This window comes from Hetaerina americana, unplaced genomic scaffold (genome assembly GCF_022747635.1).
Source record: "Hetaerina americana unplaced genomic scaffold, ioHetAmer1.1.p SCAF_2, whole genome shotgun sequence".
Taxonomy (NCBI): Eukaryota; Metazoa; Arthropoda; class Insecta; order Odonata; family Calopterygidae; genus Hetaerina; species Hetaerina americana.
This window is the reverse complement of record NW_027286763.1, coordinates 27,627,570-27,641,111: the sequence shown is the minus strand read 5'-3', so window position 1 is coordinate 27,641,111 and position 13,542 is coordinate 27,627,570. Positions and strand designations below refer to the sequence as shown.

Here is a 13,542-nt window from a genome sequence, read left to right as displayed (position 1 = left end):
TCCGATGTAAAGGCCAAAATGTGCTGTTTTCGGACTAATGCTGAATAAATAAATAAATAAACATGTAGTAGATTCTTTGACAGTGTCTCTTATGAATGATTATCTCTACTTAACTAGATGAATGGATATTTTTTCAATAAAGAACATTTAATGAAATTTTCTAAAAAGATGGTAGCATTAAAATGTTTAGTGGCTCGAACTTAGTTCAGCAAGATGGCTCATATGACTAATTTAGCATGATGTATATATCCTTCTTTGTAAGTACATCACAGCTGTTACTGCAATCATCCCAGATTTTTATGCCATAGGAAATGGACTGCAAATTTGCAAAATATTCATACTTTTAAATATTTAAGTTAGTTCTAGCTCTTAAATATCGAAGTTGAGACATTTTGCTCAAAAATTTGGTTGTTAAGTTTTCTCCTTGCTTGGAAAATTTTATTTTTGCTCACAGTCATGCCAAGATAGGAAACATTGGTTATAAAAGATATTCATGAGCTTAATAGTTTCCCATTTGGCTGATTTTGCCAATAAAGCTTTTACAAACAGTTTTCTCCTGATTGATAGCCAACATATTATTTTGCAACTATTCATGAAGATCTGGTAAACTAACATTTACCTCTTCTTGTAACTTGTAATGGTTTGTGGCTTGTTAGGACAGTTATATCATTAGCAACAGAACTGTTTTTTCATTAGGAAAATATTCCGGAAAATCATGTATATGAAGAGTAAATAATGGCTGGAGTATGAAGCCTTGGGGAAGATCATGTTTTACCTTTTTGATGTTTGAAGAAAAGGCTGTTGTGGTGCTAGTATCCTAGTCATGATTAGAAATTTGAACTATGTGATATGTTCGTTAAATAAAATTTTCACTAAGTGTTTGCTAATCTCATATACCATAAATCGGTAAGTGCTGCAAGATAATGTCATGACTGATGAAGTAAAAACTTTTGTTAAATCAATGAACAATCTTATAGTTTCATTATTAGTAACAAGAGCATTTACCTTGCCATTTAGAATACCATGTAGCGGATCTGATGTTGTTTTATTTTGTCTGAGTGTGTACTGAAAAGGTCCCTATTATCCAAACAATGCATATGCGCATAAGTTTCACCCTATTTTCAAAAGGATATTGGTTTATAATTATAGATGTCCCTATACTATATTGCAATGTTTTTAGAAATTTAGGTTTAAAGAAACTTCGCTCTTGGATGTCACATGTGATTAATATATGCAAAAGTGTCTCTCAGTCATCATATTCTCTTCATAAACTTAAGTATATCATTCCCACATCTTTAAAGTTACAATTAGTTTCCAGCTTAATTTTACCTCACTTGGACTTAGCTGATATAGTGAACCAAAGTTTATCTGCGACTTATCTGACCATAGTACCACTTATATTAACCATCTCTCTTGTCTAAAATTTGACTTATTATTTTTTTATACACTATTTTTTAAAATTATTTAATTATTTTTTTGAATGTGATATTTTTACTATTTGTTTATTCTTCAATATTTTAAGTATATTTATAATATTTTAATAATTTTGAATGATACGTGTCACCCTTTCATTGCTATGAGCTATCCACATATAGTCATATCTCAGTGGGTTTTTGCAGGTTTTTCACAACCCTCTTTTTGTGTGGTTGTTTTCCAGTCGTAGGTTTTCAGTTAAGAATATCAGTCCACAATCCTTCTATATTTTCCACATATTTATAGACTTTTTTACATATTGCCCAATTATTGTCTATGTAACTTTGTAATTTTATTTCTTTATTTTATTTCATATTTTCCTTATCACTGTCAAAACTTCTGCAGTTTTTTAATGATTGTTTACAAATACATATACTCATGTAAACGATGAGGTGTTAGGTGGAAGAAGGCACCGTGTAGTCTCAATCTTGCCCCAATAAAGTTTTATTATCAATATATTATACCAGAAAGTTCAAAACAGCGATAAAGTAAAGCATAATAATATCGAAAACAATACCAAGAGTGTGTGTAAACATTGTCACTCTGGGTCACTTAGAAAATTGTACATGCCTATTTTGTTAATTGTCTTAGTGGAGCCTGACTGAAATAATTACAAGCTTGATACTTGCTGCCCACAAGACATGAGTCTAAAGTTGGTCTTGGGATCTTGGCCGTTCAACAGGGGTGGAGGCTGATTTGAGCATGTGAGTGTGAAGGAAGTGTTTCTAAATCCCGGGAGATAATTAAATATGGAGGAAATTGAAGAATTAGGAAAAATGATTAGCAGTGGCAGAGGTGATGAGGAAAGTTGATTGAGATGATTACGCTGCAATGCTTCTATAAATTTACGTCTGCATAATACCCTGCAAGCTGCCACAAGGGCATGTCACAGGGGTGTTTGGTCACCAGCCATGCATGTACAATCCCAATTATAACACCTCTACATAAATATAAGTTTGATCATGCACTGCGTGAAAGCTAATCTTATGAAAGAAGGTACTTCCAAGAATATTCAAAAACAGGACATGTATATTCAGATCATGCAGGAGGAGTGTTATAAAGGTGGCTATAAGCTATTTAAAAAAAATGCAGAATGTCAACAAAATGTATACACTTCCAATGCTAATTGTCTCCAATGTGCCTGTGGTCATAACTATTTTGATCTCTAATGGTGCAAGAAAAAAACATTTGAAATCTATCCATTCTACTATCTTTCTCCCTGATTTTACGTGATCTGATTTACCATAGTAAGTCGGGACCTGTAATATGTCTTTAACATCCTCCGATAGGTAAGCTGACGTAAATATTTGCCAAAAAATCAACCTGTACTTAAACCTATGGTTAACTCAAGGATCCCATCCTAATTCTTCCAATAGCATCATGACACTGCTACCTAGTTTATAATAACTTTTTACATACCCAGCTGCTATTGCACTCGATCTAGTTCCAAAACTAAGCCCACCTCGTGAGGTTCCAAACACATGCAGTACACTCAAGGTAGGGTCTAACTAATGTAAAATAACAAAGTTCATCAACCTTCTCATTATATTTCCAAGTATCCTTTTTATGAATCCTGATTTTTTATTTACTATTCAATAAATTTCACAATACGTTTTCCCCCGGACATGTCCTTAGTTATTGTAACACCCAATTATATTACCGATTTGACATTTGTTACATTGGTTTTCTGCATGTTGTATTTTTGAGTAAAATACTCTTCCTCCAAAAATTTATCAACTTACATTTCTTCCGATTTAATTCCAGCTTCCATGTCTCACAACACTTTTGGATTGAATAATGACATCTTATCTTCATGACTGGATGTTTCCCTATATTTCACTGCATCATCAGCAAATAGGCAAAGTTTACTGGACCCCTGAACCTTACTTTAAATGTCAGAATTAAATTTCTTATTACGTGCGATGTAATGAAAGGCTAGAAAATATCTTGACTTTGAAACCAGTGAACTTAGTGTACCAATTTTAGGACACAGCAATGTGCCACTTAAGGGTCCTCATCAAAAGAAGGCCAAAAATCAAGTTTTTACAATTTTTTGAAAGGGCAATGATGGTATTTTCTATAACTTGATGAGGTGTTTAATTTATCATTTGAGAGAACAATTTTTATTTTTACAAAAGTACAAATTTTGTTGGTGATTTAAAGTGCATCTTATTCTATTTCCTCTCAATTATTTACATGTTCAGCATGGCATGGTGTGAATTCCTGTCATATGCATGCACTTATTTATGTTGAATTTGTGATGGCTTGACCTTTTGGATGGTTCTGGGAGTAGTTTTGAAGTATTTGTTCTCCTCAATTTTTATCTCAGGCTAATTGATGTCTTGTCCTTTAGTTGTAGATTGGAATGTGCCATTTGAAGGTTTGAAAATGTGAGCATAATAAGTTGATTCCACTCAACTGTTGATTCTCTACATGTTGGGTGTTTGTGTTTGAAGAGAGAGTGCACTGCATTTTACTCTGGTGTGCAGGTTGGCCCAGACCACCAATTCAGCAGCTACCCTGTTGAGTGCAAGACTGAGGATGAGGCGAGGGAGGTGGCAGCACAGGTTGCAGTGGGTGGTCTTGAGAGAATCTATGGACTGCTTGGAGAGTCACTACCCATAACGACTGATGAAAATCTGCTAATTGACCGTATTGCTCAGGTGAGGAGATGGCAGTATTGTTTTATAAACACTATTTCATTGATGTCTGATGTAGCAAAGTGCTTCATATGAATGTGTCATTAAAAATAATCAAATATGCAGTGAGGACAGGGAAATTGGAAAATGTTAAGAGATAGATGGAAAGGGGAAAAATAGATATTTTAGGTCAATGCGAGGTGAGATGGAAGGATAGCGGGGATTACTGGAGTGATCATTATAAAATAATACACAGCGGCGGGGACGAGAGCCAACGAGGGGTTGCCATAGTATTAAATGAAGAGGTAGGAAGAAGCGTAGTCAACATAGAGCAAGAAACGGATAGATTATTACTAGTAGAGATAAAAGCAGAACCGACAAAAGGTTATTATTCAGGTATACATGCCACCGAGCAACCATAAGGAAGAAGAGGTAGAGAGGATATACGATCAGTTAGAGGACATAATTGCGTGTGTCCCCGCTGAGAAACATTTCATAGTGATGGGGGATTTGAATGCGACGGTAGGCGAAGGAAGAGATGGTGATGAGGTCGGGGACTACGGTTTAGGCACGAAGAATGACCGCGGGGAGAAAGAAGTTGAGTTCTGCAGGAGACGGGTTAGTCATCACCATCACTTCTCATGACATGATGTACATCTTGTGAGGACTACAGGACAATAAGTTTGATATCCCAGGCAGCTTAAGTTGTTCTCAGGATAATAAACAAAAGTATAGAGAGAAGGGCAAATGATTAGTTAGGGGATGATCAGTTTGGGTTTAGGAAGGGGAGAGGTACGCGTGATGCTATTGCAGTAATGAGATTATTAATCGAGAGGAAGATAGAACACAACCAGGAGGTGTTTGCCTGTTTCGTATATTTTGAAAAAGCATTTAATAGAGTGAATTGGGAAAAACTAATGAGTATATTGCAGAAAATAGGAATAGATTGGAGGGAAAGAGGCCAATCCACAACCTGTACATGTCTCAGACTGCTCAAGTGTGAGTGGGGAATGGGGAGTCCGGATGGGCAGTGTTAGGAAGAGGTGTAAGACAGGGTTGCCCATTATCACCGTTGATTTTCAACCTGTATGCAGAGGAAATGAATAAAGAGGCATGGGAAGAACTGGAGGTAGGAATGAAGGTGGGCGGGGAATTCGAAAAATCAGTTTGGCAGATCAATCGATTTTCTGGACAGAAAAAGGCTAAGCTTAACATTAAAATTGGAGGGCAAAAACTAGGGCAGGTAGAACAGTTTACGTATCTGGGAAGTGTTTTGGACCAACACGGTCAATGTAGTAGAGACGTAAGGAGAAGAATTGCACTAGGCAAGGAGGCTTTTACAAGGAGGAGGGAGTTGATGAGAGGGACGTTGAGTAAGGATATTAAGAAAAGACTCATAAAAACTTTGATATGGAGCGTAGCTATGTATGGCGTGGAAATGTGGTCATTGAAGCAGGAGGATAGATGTAAACTGGAGGCTTTTGAAATGTGGGTGTGGAGAAGAATGGAGAAGGTGAAATGGACAGAGAAGAAAACAAATGAGGAAGTACTTGGTATGGTGGGTGAAGAGATGGGTTTTTTGGGAGAAATCCTTTGGAGGCAGGAAAAGTAGATGAAAGGGGTATTGGCCGGCAGTGGGATGTTGAAGACTGTAATTGAGGGGAGAATGTTAGGCAAACGAGGAAAGGGAAGGAACAGGATAGGGATGTTGGACAGGATGAAGGGAGGCAAAAAGTACTCGGAGATGAAGAGGGACCTGATATAGAGTAGGATGCTGGATTTTGTGTTTTGTTAGGAGTCACAAAATGTTTTATTTAGTAGCTTTGTCCATCCAAATATAATAATTCCAAAGTTATTTTTTGCTCATAATTAATCATTTTCATGTGAGGTGGCACAATTATGATGCCTATATCCTAGCAGCATCTGTTGATGGATTTTGAACCTTGTGTACTGTGGTTGATAATTCCTCTTTTGGTTTAGAAAGAAAAGTCAATGGGATAACTTAATGATCTAAATGGCTGCACCTTTTAAAAACTTCACGGTTTTAAAAATTGATATAAACAGAGAAGTAAGGAAAATATAAAATGACCGAAGTTGTCAAAGTACAGCTAATTCATGATATAATGAGTGCAACATATTGTGAGAATCTTGGTGTAGCAAGTAATATGGCCCTATGATTAATGTATAAAATTAATCTGAAATAGGGAGGTCTTCATGTAGCACCTACAATGGCCACTCAATGTTATGAATGATCTACTATATTCTTATGAGCATGGAAACCATAAAGTTTGTTCTTTTTTTATTTTATGGCCAAGTACGAACATTCACCTCTGCCTATTGGTAATTTTGTGATTTTTTGCTCGTTAGGATTTCATTGTTTGTACCTAGTGCTAGGTCCCATGAAAAAGTGCGAGCAGAATAGCTGCTAATCATCTTCAGAAGGGAGGGCTCATGGTGATGGGATTGTTGGCTCTTTGAGCATGGGCAGTGGCTTAAATGCTTGATACCTTTCTCCTCCCCTCCTGCCTGTGCAGATGGTGCACGACCACCCCTATGGTCTGTGGTCACTTCAGTTGCCTGCCGACTACCGGAACCTCCACCGTGAGATCCTCCCTGATGGCTGGCTGGATGTCCTCCGCACCTCGCCCCTCATCACAATCGACCATGCCGTAAATGACCGAATCATCCTTCTCCCCTCCAGGGCCACCTCATCTTCCTCAAGCAAGGTATCCCTGTTAAACTTCTTACTTTAAGTTTGCATCCAAGATAGTGCTATTGCCAGAAAGTGGCTTTTGGTGCTCTTCTTCTTCCTAGCACAAGAAAATATGAGTGCATGAATTTAAGGTTTTAATTAGGCACCAATCTGTTGATAATGCTAAATCGTTTATTTTTTCTGGAAATTATGACACAGGAAACATTTATGGTGCAATTTATACATGCTGAGTGCTGTTGATTATGTGTAAGTGCGTGTGTGATTAAACACTGATCTCTCTTTAATTCTGTCTTTGACACAAGGGACGAGTGACTCCCACCTCGGCATCTCCGGTTGACATGTCTGGAATGAGTCTGACGGAGAATACAGTGAGTGTGGAGAAGGGGTATGGGTTGGCAGTGACCAATGGGGAGGAGTCACCTGACTGCAAGAGTGGAGAAGTGAGGAGTCTGGGTCAGATTTGCCTCCCCATGGATGAATATTGGAATGTGTATGTGTCATATGCAACTTCTACCTCCAATATCTGGGTTCGTCTCATTGGAGAGGAGTATAGTGTAAGTCCGAACCCACTTCTTGTTTTTAATGGATTCTTTTAATCTATGAATGAATTCTTTGAAACTTTGTCTTTTTTGTGCCATAAAAGGCTGCATACATTTTGCTCCTAACAATGATGTGTAAATTTGTTATTTTTTAAATTATATATTTGAAAAGAAAAATCAAATTCACTCCTTTGTTACTCAATGTTGTAGTCTCATCTTTAAAATTCATATTTTTTGTTTGAAGGAAAATTTTATGAGTTGTTCGATAATTCCTTAGGAAATCCAAGACATGGTGCTTGTGGTATCTGAAAAGTTGTCTTTTTACTAAGCCTCATTTCTCATTAGACTGCTGTGTAAGTTTTAGCTATCTCCATCACCTGGTTTCATTTCCATAGTTAATTGATGCAACAAAATTTTGTTTATTGCAAGGACATTCCAAAATTCTACTCTTTGGATGGCTTAAAAAAATTTGTGAAATGCTGGGAAAAATGTATAGAGTTAAAAGGAGATCATGTTGAAGTATTTTTTAAAAATTACCAAAATAATTTGATTTTTCTATTTTTTCCTAAGGACTTATTGAGCGACCCACGTATGTTACATGAGTTATCCACAGCAGACAGAAGGAAAAGATATTCAGGGAACAGAGTCAAGTTTCACTTTGTTTTGCTCGCTTATTTAAATTGATATTCTGTATAGTTTTATACAGAGATCAGCTCATGGATGTGATGCTAAATATTTTAAAACAATCATCAATACTGCTAAATGAGCTCACTGTAAACAGGCTGGATAATTGTTCTCATAAAATGAGCTTCATGTCCTCCACAGAGAAAATCATGTCTGTTTTCCATGCTTGCTCAGGTGTTCACCCCCATGCACACTGCTTCAGTCCCAGAAACCTCTCATTTGTGGAATCATTTGATTTATTCAGAATGACTGTTGACTTCACAAGTGCTATTGAAATATAAATATTTAATGATTTGTCGGCTGCATGATATGGGTCACAGACCACATGACCCCAATTTTACTTTATCGAGAACCATAACTTACTGGGTTAGGATATGCCTTGTTTGGTTACTCTTTGGGGCATGAATACGACATGTAAGACTCTTAAACAATATCCACATGTGGGGTTGTAATTGGCCATGTACAATTAGAGGATTAGACACTCAGTATCTATTCTGATGACAATGAACTAACAACCTTGGGCCTGTAGGGATTTTATGAGGTGGTGCGTTACTGCAAAGGTTTTAGCCAGAAGAATGAATTTAGGGCAATTACCATTGTGCATAAACTGTAGTTTCAAATTTTTTTAATGGGTGGACTAGGGTCACTTGGTCCATACTTAGTTTAAAAATAATGTAGATTCAATGTTTAAGTCATAATATCTTAGAAACACCTTATTGGATTGTGATAAAAATTATATTAGCTTAAATGCTGTTTTATTCTACATTTCATTTAAGATATTTAAAAAATGTATTATTTAAATGGGTTTTTTGTTTCAAGAATGAAAAAAATCTCCATTTTCGGACTATAGATCACCTCTGATGGATTTCCTCTCTCTACAGAGTCAAAGTGTAAACCATTCATGATATGCTGCTAACATTTGAAACAAATGACGAAGTAAGGAAACATTTTTGTAATATCTTGTGTCTACTTTGGAGAAATACTAATGATATGATCACATTACATACTTGTTGATCCACACCTCATGCACAAAATATAGGAGATAAATTGACAAGTGGTATTGATTTTGCTCTGCAATTTAAAGAATTAATATGATTATTTATTGTCTGTTATGGAATAGAAACAGCGGCCTTACTCAATCCCATTTCTACAAAGGTGAAGCTGTTCAGCAGTTTGTCTTTTGTTTTTCATTGAAAAAATATGTGATATTTTATTCTTACATGTAATGTGTGTCATTGTTTGTGTAAAGTGCTTCCCTTTTCTCTGTGTCATGCAGGCCCTTTATGATGACATGGCGGCGGAGATGGAGATGTTTTACATGGATGGGGGCCCTGTTGCTGAGAACCTGACCCCTGGTCAATTTTATGCTCTTCAAGTTGACAAGTGTTGGCACCGTGTGGAAGTAATTGAAGTGGTTGAGGTAGAAGACTCAAATGAGAAAGCTTCGAGGTTTGCCAATTGCTTTTTTGTTGACAATGGTGACGATGACGACATGATTGAGGTGTCCAAGTTCCGTGTTCTGGATGCTAGATTCACCAAGCTGCCTTGCCAAGTAAGTGGAAAAATTAATATAATGTTCTGCATCAGAAAAAGATAAAAGTATTCCAATTGTGAGAGTGATGGGTGCAATATACTGATATAACCACTTCCGCACATTTGGTACAAATTTTATAATAAAAACAGAATTCCTTGAAAAAACTCTTCAGAAATGGATTGGAGTGGTTGCTGCTCAAATTCCAAAATGTTGTGATATCATGAATTTAAAAAATATGATTGCGTTTTCCAATGGGAAAAGTTATCCATGTTCTCCACCAGTTTGCATCTGTCCCTGATATGCTGAAAATCGCTGCCACTATAGGCTCACACCTAACCAGTCGCCTTACAACTGTGGCAATGCTTGTGTTTCTTACAATGGGTTATCATCTGAAGGTGTGATAAGGAATTGGGTGAAATTTTTTTTATAGTTCTTGGAAACTGTGCACACAACTTCAGCCAAACTCCAAAGCATCCCTTTAGGGATAGGGGATGTCTTTGAGAACTTGATGATAGGTTGACAAGTCTGGTCTGGTCATTTTTATAATTTGTAATAAACATCACCATGTTGAGAGGAGAACGTCTAAAGAGTATGCATTATGAGGCTAATGTGATGTTCCTCGTTTCTTTGCTAGGTTGTGTACCATATTAGTCAAATTTTAACATTATTCACCTCTTCTTATTTGTTATTATTCTGAAATTTTTAAATCTCCACATACGTTTTTTTATGGAATTTACAATAGAATTTTCTCAATTTGTCTGTCTAAATGACATCCATGAGAATGCCTAAAATGATTCTTTAAATCACTTGCTTTTTAAGAAAGAGACTTTTATAATTTCACTAAGTGGTCAACACCGTGTTTCTTGGCATTGAATTGTCTATTTTTTAACCTTGTTAAATTCTTGTCTTTAAGAATCAACAAGGTTACAAATGTCTTGGTGGATTGATTGTTGTGATTCAATTGGGAATTTCATTTTTGAGAATGTGCGGTCATCAGCGATTGAAGGCTATTGAGACAATAGAATTGGGAGAAGCAGTTAGGGGTACGTGTCCACCAATGTTGATGATTCTCACTCTAGGCTGTCCAGAGCCGCTTGACAGGCTTGGAAGATTGCCCATTGGACATAGAGGGTTTGCTGGTGGAGAGGATAATTGGCCGCAACTTGGTGGCAAGACCAGCTCCAGGTAGCCTGGAGGATGTAGGTGATGGCAGACCATACCCCTCGTTGACACTGTACGACACGAGCACCGATGAAAATGTGAACCTGAATGAAGTTTTGTTGGAGAAGATCCTGAGCAGTGCTACTCCACCGTCACTTGTGAAGGTATTTGGAGGTCTGGCAAACTGCAAGGTGCACTAGTTCTGCTGGTGTGCATGGAATGTGGACATGTTTCCTAGCATGCACAGAACCACAATTTTAGTTGCTCCAAAACAAGTGTTTGGGTGTTTGATTGAATCATTATTGACTTTCTCAGTCCACATAGGAAGGTGAACTGTGTATTTCTTCCCTCTACAATCTTGCATCTAAACTGCCAAACAAATCTTTATAGTCTTTAAGTATTACGTAGAGTGATGTAAAATAAAAGGAGGCAGCAGAAGTAAAGTAAAAGTACAGTCATTACCAATTATATAATGTCCAGCTATCCAATGGGTGGATTGTCCACTGGTTATAGCTGGAGGTAGTCCCTCTTCTCCCATGTACTCCTCCTGCTATAATGGTTTTGAATCCATATTGAAATATTTTCCATGCTATTCTCATATATTAATTTATGTAACTTAAAAGCTCACAGTAGGGTAGTTTCCTTAAAAATATTGTCTCAGTAAACTGAATTTAGTACCTGTATTATAAATGTTAAGCCATCCAGCCGAAAAAATAAACATGTATTTCCTTTAGAGTTTAGTAATTAAATTTGATGTTTTTAGGCTTAACTTTGTGGAAATCCATTATCACTGTAGTAAAAAAACCTATGTGTCTTTCCACTAAATTTTTTTATTAGCTACAACTAGTGTTGGTGTCACCCTCAGGTACCTTAATGGTTCCTGAGGATGACACCAATGCGTCGAAACTAGTTGTGCCAAATACAATATTTAGTGGAAAGATACATTGATTTTTTTACTTCAGTAAGTAATTAAAAACTGGAAGATGACCATGCTAAGCAAAATGACCAGGGAATTAGAGATTCTGGGAGGTAGCATGCATCATATCACATGGACGAAAGACTTCCATGTGTGCTGCTAAGCTTCAGCCTCTTACTCCATTTTAGCGCATTCAAAATCCCTTGCTGCCATGCTCAAAAAGTGAAATAAGACTTATAACGTCTAGCAAGAGGTGCCATAATGATTTCAATTTTAAAGTGAAGTTATTTTTATAGTATTTATGCAACTAATTGTCCTGACATGTACATTTCTTCATACTTATGATGACTTGCTGTACACACATTGGACCCACTGCCAATATTTTCCCGCCAATCAACAGGAGAGTAACAGTGTTATCAAATTATTTAAGCTTAATCTTCTGTAGAAAAAATATTTTCAGCCTTTCATGCGATGAATTCCTTTGCCTCGCCCAACACGACATCCCATAATACAGTAAACCCCTCTTCAATTCTGCTTACTTCCTCCCTTCATTCCATCCAACATGCTTGTGTTATTCATACCCATTCCTTATTTGCCGGACATTCTACCCCCTAGTAAAGTCTTCAACATCCCATTACCAATCGGAATGCTCTGCATTCATCTTTCCTGCCTCCTTAAGATTTATTCGCACAATCCCCTCCCCCCCCTTAGCATGCCTAACACTTCCTCATTTGTTTTCCTTTTTTCCATTTCATCTTTTCCAACCTTCTCCACACCTGCATTTCAAAAACCTCCAATCTCATACCTATCATCTTGCTTCAATGACCATGTTTCCACGCCATACAAAACCACTCTCCGTATCAAAGTTTTGACTAGCCGTTCTTAACCATCTTACTCAATGTCCATGTCATTCATTCCATCCTCCTTGTGAAAGTTTAATAGCCCAATGCAATTCTTCCTTGTGCCCCTGTCACTTTGACGATTTTGATCCAGAACACTTCCAAGACATTTAAACAGTTCTAGCTGCTCTAGTTATTGCCGACCTGTTTTGTTTAACATAGCTCTTCTCTTTCTTGGAAACTGATAAACTTTGTTTTGTTTACATTAATTGATTGCTTTGAATAACCATTGGTGAACAAAAAATTTTTGAGGCCTTTGGGATGCTGGGAACTTTCCAGCTCCTAGGATAGTTCAATGAACAAATAATGTCCAGATATGGTTAAAAATTAGTGCTGGTGTTTTCAACATGCAAGAATGCTATTGTGGTGAAAACTTGGCAGTGGTGATGTCTGCATTCATCAACTTTGTTTGCCTCTCCCTTCTCACCTCTACCCCAGATAAATGAGTTCATTGACTAGACTTCTTGTTAAAGTTCCTTTTCTCCCCTCTCCTCTTCCAGAATGGTAAAATCCAAGAGACATATGTACCATACATTTCGAAGACAGGAGCACTCTTTGTTCAGATTCCCTCGGGTATATTCGACTACTTGACGAAGACGATCGATGATTATTCCTCTAATATCATTGCTGATGGGGAATTCGATAGTGGTAAGGTGAGTAATCCTTCTATTCCTACATCTTCTTCATGATTTGACAGTTTCACTTTTGAGTGGCCAATGTCTCCATGACCTTGTTTTTAAATTTTTTGAGAGTCATTCAATGTTCACTGCATTTCTCTTGTATGATGTTGCAGGTGACTGCTGGGGTGACAGCCGTGTTTGAAGACAGGATGTATTTGGCAAAATACGCTGAGGACATGTCATGGTATCGTGCTGTTAAGGATAGCAATAACCCTGGACTGGAAGATGGAAAGGTAAGTACTGTATTTCCCTGTATTGGATATGACGGAAAAGAATCAAATTATTTTAATGTTCACACTAAATA

The 13,542-nt window shown here is 37.1% G+C and overlaps 1 protein-coding gene across 2 annotated transcripts in view; it reads left to right on the top strand.

The window, feature by feature from the left end:
* LOC139687518 (tudor domain-containing protein 7B-like) overlaps positions 1–13,542 on the top strand; it is a 56,130-nt gene that overhangs the window by 16,688 nt on the left and 25,900 nt on the right. For both annotated transcript variants that reach the window (XM_071584710.1, XM_071584711.1), the window contains exons 8-14: positions 3,963–4,136; positions 6,647–6,838; positions 7,128–7,379; positions 9,325–9,600; positions 10,662–10,907; positions 13,059–13,211; positions 13,352–13,471. In XM_071584710.1, the coding sequence (XP_071440811.1) occupies positions 3,963–4,136; positions 6,647–6,838; positions 7,128–7,379; positions 9,325–9,600; positions 10,662–10,907; positions 13,059–13,211; positions 13,352–13,471 (1,413 nt within the window). The remainder of the gene's footprint in view (positions 1–3,962; positions 4,137–6,646; positions 6,839–7,127; positions 7,380–9,324; positions 9,601–10,661; positions 10,908–13,058; positions 13,212–13,351; positions 13,472–13,542) is intronic.